Source organism: Panulirus ornatus, chromosome 4 (genome assembly GCF_036320965.1).
Source record: "Panulirus ornatus isolate Po-2019 chromosome 4, ASM3632096v1, whole genome shotgun sequence".
Taxonomy (NCBI): Eukaryota; Metazoa; Arthropoda; class Malacostraca; order Decapoda; family Palinuridae; genus Panulirus; species Panulirus ornatus.
Window position 1 is genome coordinate 31425052 of NC_092227.1, and position 7196 is coordinate 31432247.

At 43.1% G+C, this 7196-nt stretch overlaps 1 protein-coding gene across 1 annotated transcript in view; it reads left to right on the forward strand.

Moving 5' to 3' along the window:
• Positions 1-1839, forward strand: part of LOC139764691 (uncharacterized) — a 136829-nt gene extending 134990 nt beyond the window's left edge. Inside the window, exon 2 of the mRNA XM_071691579.1 lies at positions 146-1839. Coding sequence (XP_071547680.1) covers positions 146-1324 — 1179 coding nt within the window. The 3' untranslated portion in view covers positions 1325-1839. The remainder of the gene's footprint in view (positions 1-145) is intronic.
• The last annotated feature ends 5357 nt before the right edge of the window (positions 1840-7196 follow it).

Here is a 7196-nt window from a genome sequence, read left to right on the forward strand (position 1 = left end):
TCTTTGCTTCTAGACTGAATGCTCAAGTGACTCGTTTCTGCTCCTGGAAACCTGACCCAGATGCAGAACATTTTGATGCCTTTTCTATCTGCTGGTAGCAGTTTGAACTAATTTACCTTTTCCCACCCTTTGCTCTGATTACCAGGTGCCTGCAGAAAATTCGAGCAGAGTCAGCGAAGGGGTGGATGGTATTGCCTCACTGGCCGTCCCAGCCCTGGATGGGGACTCTACTCACTTTGCTGGTCAAGGAACCACGGCTGATTCCGAGGGAGGCACACGTCTTGCGTCACCCATCGACGGAGGAGGAACACCCCATTCTCCGACACACCCGACTGATGGCTTGCCTCTTATCCGGCAACGTCTGCGAGACAGGGGCATTTCTCAGGCAGGTACGGACATCATCCTTGCCTCCTGGAGACCTGCGACTGCGAGGAAGTACCAGCCACATATTAATAGGTGGTTACAGTTTTGTGGTAGCCGGAACATCGATCCCTTTGCTCCCACTGTAACTAATACTGTGACTTTTCTGTCTGTCACTTTTCACAGAGGTGTTAGTTATACTTCAATCAACACTGCCAGGGGTGCACTCTCCTCCCTTAGGATTACTGTGGATGGTTGCAGTGCAGGCAGCCATCCTTTTGTCACCAGGTTCTTAAAGGGAGTTTTTAACTTGCGGCCGTCTGTCCCTAGGTATACAAGAACTTGGGATGTTCAGCAGGTGCTACAGCATCTGCGTGCCATGGATCCTTTGTCCTCCCTCTCTTTAAAGGATTTAACACTGAAGCTTGTGGTGTTGATGGCACTTACGCAGGCTGCCAGAATACAAACTTTGCATTATTTGTTGCTGAAGAATATTAATTTTGGGCAGGATTCTGTTTGTGTTTGGTTAGGGGAAACTATTAAACAGTGCAGGCCAAAGTTCAATGTGCGGTTTATGACCCTTAAAGCATATTCTACTGACATTAGATTGTGTGTGTGTGAAACTCTGAAAATGTATATTGCTAGGACAGAGGAGTTCAGAAATTCTGCACATCAGGAGAATGGGAAGTTACTCCTAAGTTTTATCAAGCCCCACAAGCATGTAACGAGGGACACTGTTGCAAGGTGGATTCGAACAGTGCTTTCTCTGTCGGGCATAGACTCCAGCCAATATTCAACGGGCAGTGTTCGGCCTGCAGCTGCATCGAAAGCCAAAGCCATGGCTCTACCGATTGGACACATCATGGCAAGGGCTGGGTGGTCCAGGGTTGCCACTTTTGCCAAGTTTTATGACAAGGAGATTGTCCCGAGTCACGATCCTTTCCAAGATGCTGTCCTTCAATAGTCTGTTCATTTTGTTTGCATAGGAGATGTTGTCTCTTGTCACCTGGTTCATGGCTATGTAAATTTCTAACTATATTGCAGTTGGTTACTGCTTGTATCATTTCTCCTCTCTACATGTCTACAGTACGACACCCACATGGCTTCGAAACCTCATGGGAAAGCGACCTCTAGCAGAGGTGTGATTTGCTGACGTAAAATTAATGAAGTACATGAGACTTACCGTAGGTCAGTTGAAATGTGCTTCGAATTTTATGAAGCAAATCACCTCTGCTAGAAGGGAGCTTTCACATGCCCACCTCTCCCATCCTACGCTCTGTAGCGTCTTGTGGCTTACATATTTCTAGCAGTGCAAAATGTTCAGTTACTTTCGTGTGGTTGGTCGTACTCTTTAAAGTCTGGTGGCGTGAAGCGGCAAAGCGTATCTCATGTGAAAGCTCCCTTCTAGCAGAGGTGATTTGCTTCATAAAATTCGAAGCACATTTCAACTGACCTACGGTAAGTCTCATGTACTTCATTAATTATGTCTCATGATGTTGTACTAATTCCCGGAACAAACCCTATCAGCCAGCCACCATACAGAATACCACATCAAAAGAGAGAGCAGATGAAGAAAGAGGTGGACTACCTACTAGACGACAACCTGGCTGTACCTAGCTGTTCACCTTGGGCATCTCCCTGCTTGCTCGTTCCTAAGGAGGACGGACAGCTTCTCCTGTGCACAGACTACCGTTGACTCAACAGTGTCACCCAGCCAGACGCCTAGCCATTGCCCCGCATCGATGATCTGATTGATACGGTGGGACAGTCCAAGTATATTTCAAAGATAGATCTGAATTAAGGGTTTTATCAGATTCCATTAACTGAAAATGCTCAAACTATCTCGGCATTTATAACACCATTTGGGTTATATGGGTTATAAGTTGAAGTATACTTAGATGACATAATTGTTTACTCAGACACTTGGTATAATCATATGCACAGACTGTCAGCTGTTCTCCGGGAACTCCAGGACGCTCACCTCACCATCAAGCTGGCCAAATCAACTTTCTGCAGCGCCCAGGTCACCTATCTGGGACATGAGGTAGGAAAAGGAAATGTTCGACCTAAGTCTGCCGACGTAAGCGCTATCCTCTCCTACCCAACGCCAGATACTAAGAAGAGTTTGATTCGCTTCCTCAGTATGGCGGGTTTCTACCGCCGCTACTGCCCAAACTTCTCTTCTGTGGTTGCCCCTCTCACACGTCTAACGAATAGGAAGGTGACATTTAAGTGGACGGAGGAATGCCAGGAAGCCTTCGACCACTTGAAAACCTATTTGTCTTATGAACCCGTCCTGATGGCCCCAAACTTCGCTCAACCCTTCGTTCTTCAAACAGACGCAAGCGATGTAGCCGTTAGAGCAGTCTTACTACAAGAGACGGTCGGAGTAATGCATCCAATAGCATATCACTCCGCAAAATCTAACAAGCATCAGAAGTCTTATAGTACCATCGAGAAGGAACTCCTGGCCATAGTCTCTGCAATCAAGAAGTTCGAGTGCTACCTCTACGGCCATCAAAGACTTGTGGTTTACACGGACCATAACCCCATCACGTTCCTCAACAACAACAAATTCTCCAATCAACGCCTGCTGAGATGGTCACTCTTCTTGCAACCGTACAACCTCCAGATTAAACACATCAAAGGATCTGAAAACAGGATAGCGGACGCTTTATCAAGAGTTTAGGTCTCAGTCAGTACATCTCTGTATATATATTTTTTAACTTTCCCTTCAGGAAAGTTCTCTTTCGGGGGAGGTATCATGTACTCTCCTAAGATCTTGTTTAAGGGTATTGGATTACTAGCAGTCGAATAGTCATTTCCCTGTTAGGGGCGATCATAGCCTCGCAGTTAACGTTCCCAGCTACCACGCAAATGGTACAGGGTTCGAATCTTTTCATATATATATATATATATATATATATATATATATATATATATATATATATATATATATATATATATATATATATATATATATATATATATATATATATCATCATGTACTCTCCTAAGATCTTGTTTAAGTTAAAACTCTTATATCATTTTGTCCTCCATACTACTCACCACTGCCTCTCTGCCATGTTGGAACCTGATCGTTCTGCGTTAGGATTCATTAGTTCAAGTCCTTGTTGCTTCGTCTCACTTTGTTCTGAGACAAGCCGGGCTTCATACCAACCCTTTATATATCGGTGCCGATGCCTTCCACGGCAGTCTCACCCCAGACGGCATCATGAGGTGTAGTGGCTCTTCCCCGAGGTGTGGTGGTGTGGTAGGAGAGCAGAACGATTTTGTTATATAAGTTAAGCTGCCTTTGTGGTTAAATGCACTTGTGGTTGTGTTAACATAGTTTTATGTTTTGTGCTGGGAAATTGCTTTTCATTTGATTTGTGGTAATACTTTTCTATTCATGGGATGTGATTCACGGATTCATTGTTGATTGAATTTGGTTAATTAGTTATTATACTTGCTGTTACTTTGTGATTTTGTGTTACTTCTATGTTTTGATTAATAATACTGATTATTATCAACCTGGGCTCATTCTAGACCTAATAAAATAATTTTTCACAATCATTTATGACGGGTCTTCTCCTCGCAGTATAACCTAGACTATAGTGATCTATATCGACCATTACTCTCATTACTGTGAAAGATAGATTCGTTATAATATATATGTAAACGTTGAGATGTATAGGTATGTATGTGTGCGTGTGTGGACGTGTATGTATATACATGTGTATATGGGTCGGATGGGCCATTCTATCGTGTTTCCTTGCGCTACCTTGCTAACTCGGGAGACTGCGAGTAAGTATAATAAAAGATATGAATATATATATATATATATATATATATATATATATATATATATATATATATATATAGGGGATAGGGGAGAAAGAATACTTCCCACGTATTCCCTGCGTGTCGTAGAAGGCGACTAAAAGGGGAGGGAGCGGGGGGCTGGAAATCCTCCCCTCTCGTTTTTTTTTTTTAATTTTCCAAAAGAAGGAACAGAGAAGGGGGCCAGGTGAGGATATTCCCTCAAAGGCCCAGTCCTCTGTTATTAACGCTACCTTGCTAATGCGGGAAATGGGGAGTAGTTTGAAAGAAAAAAAGATATATATATATATATATATATATATATATATATATGTATGTATATATACGAATAAAGTGTATATGAACGCGCACCTACATAGAACATACAAAGCTCCAACAGCCAGGATCGAACCTGGGACCGCTTGTGCAAGAGGCAGGCTTGCTAACCGCTAGGCTAAGGGACTGTATAATAGGAAACAACTATTCGAAATACTAAGTACTCGAATACCCTTCGTCTCACTATGGTGAGCAACGGGGTCTATCGGTTGTTTCCGAACAGAACACATAGCCAGCTGATAGTGAGACAACATAGTGAGACGAAGGGTATTCGAATATTTAGTATTTCGAATAGTTGTTTCCTATTATACAGTCCCTTAGCCTAGCGGTTAGTATGCCTGCCTCTTGCACAAGGGGTCCCAGGTTCGATCCTGGCTGATGGAGCTTTGTATGATATATGTATGTATATATATATATATATATATATATATATATTTTTTTTTTTTTTGCTTTGTCGTTGTCTCCCGCGTTTGCGAGGTAGCGCAAGGAAACAGACGAAAGAAATGGCCCAACCCACCCCCATACACATGTATATATACGTCCATACACGCAAATATACATACCTACACAGCTTTCCATGCTTTACCCCAGACGCTTCACATGCCCTGATTCAATCCACTGACAGCACGTCAACCCCGTTATACCACATCGATCCAATTCACTCTATTCCTTGCCCTCCCTTCAACCCCCTGCATGTTCAGGCCCCGATCACACAAAATCTTTTTCACTCCATCTTTCCACCTCCAATTTGGTCTCCCACTTCTCGTTCCCTCCACCTCCGACACATATATCCTCTTGGTCAATCTTTCCTCACTCATTCTCTCCATGTGCCCAAACAATTTCAAAACACCCTCTTCTGCTCTCTCAACCACGCTCTTTTTATTTCCACACATATCTCTTACCCTTACGTTACTTACTCGATCAAACCACCTCACACCACATATTGTCCTCAAACATCTCATTTCCAGCACATCCATCCTCCTGCGCACAACTCTATCCATAGCCCACGCCTCGCAACCACAACATTGTTGGAACCACTATTCCATCAAACATACCCATTTTTGCTCTCCGAGATAATGTTTTCGACTTCCACACACTCTTCAAGGCTCCCAGGAGTTTCGCCCCCTCCCCCACCCTATGATCCACTTCCGCTTCCATGGTTCCATCCGCTGCCAGATCCACTCCCAGATATCTAAAACACTTTACTTCCTCCAGTTTTTCTCCATTCAAACTTACCTCCCAATTGACCTGACCCCCAACCCTACTGTACCTAATAACCTTGCTCTTATTCACATTTACTCTTAACTTTCTTCTTTCACACACTTTACCAAACTCAGTCACCAGCTTCTGCAGTTTCTCACATGAATCAGCCACCAGCGCTGTATCATCAGCGAACAACTGACTCACTTCCCAAGCTCTCTCATCCCCAACAGACTTCATACTTGCCCCTCTTTCCAAAACTCTTGCATTTACCTCCCTAACAACCCCATCCATAAACAAATTAAACAACCATGGAGACATCACACACACCTGCCGCAAACCTACATTCACTGAGAACCAATCACTTTCCTCTCTTCTTACACGTACACATGCCTTACATCCTCGATAAAAACTTTTCACTGCTTCTAACAGCTTGCCTCCCACACCATATATTCTTAATACCTTCCACAGAGCATCTCTATCAACTCTATCATATGCCTTCTCCAGATCCATGAATGATATATACAAATCCATTTGCTATTCTAAGTATTTCTCACATACATTCTTCAAAGCAAACACCTGATCCATACATCCTCTACCACTTCTGAAACCACACTGCTCTTCCCCAATCTGATGCTCTGTACATGCCTTCACCCTCTCAATTAATACCCTCCAATATAACTTACCAGGAATACTCAACAAACTTATACCTCTGTAATTTGAGCACTCACTCTTATCCCCTTTGCCTTTGTACAATGGCACTATGCACGCATTCCGCCAATCCTCAGGCACCTCACCATGAGTCATACATACATTAAATAACCTTACCAACCAGTCAATGATACAGTCACCCCCTTTTTTAATAAATTCCACTGCAATACCATCCAAAACTACTTCCTTGCCGGCTTTCATCTTCCACAAAGCTTTTACTACCTCTTCTCTGTTTACCAAATCATTTTCCCTAACCCTCTCACTTTGCACACCACCTCGACCAAAACACCCTATATCTGCCACTCTATCATCAAACACATTCAACAAACCTTCAAAATACTCACTCCATCTCCTTCTCACATCACCACTACTTGTTATCAAATCCCCATTTGCGCCCTTCACTGAAGTTCCCATTTGCTCCCTTGTCTTACGCACTTTATTTACCTCCTTCCAGAACATCTTTTTATTCTCCCTAAAATTTAATGATACTCTCTCACCCCAACTCTCATTTGCCCTCTTTTTCACCTCTTGCACCTTTCTCTTGACCTCCTGTCTCTTTCTTTTATACATCTCCCACTCAATTGCATTTTTACCCTGCAAAAATCGTCCAAATGCCTCTCTCTTCTCTTTCACTAATAATCTTACTTCTTCATCTCACCACTCACTACGCTTTCTAATCAACCCACCTCCCACTCTTCTCATGCCACAAGCATCTTTTGCGCAATCCATCACTGATTCCCTAAATATATCCCATTCCTCCCCCACTC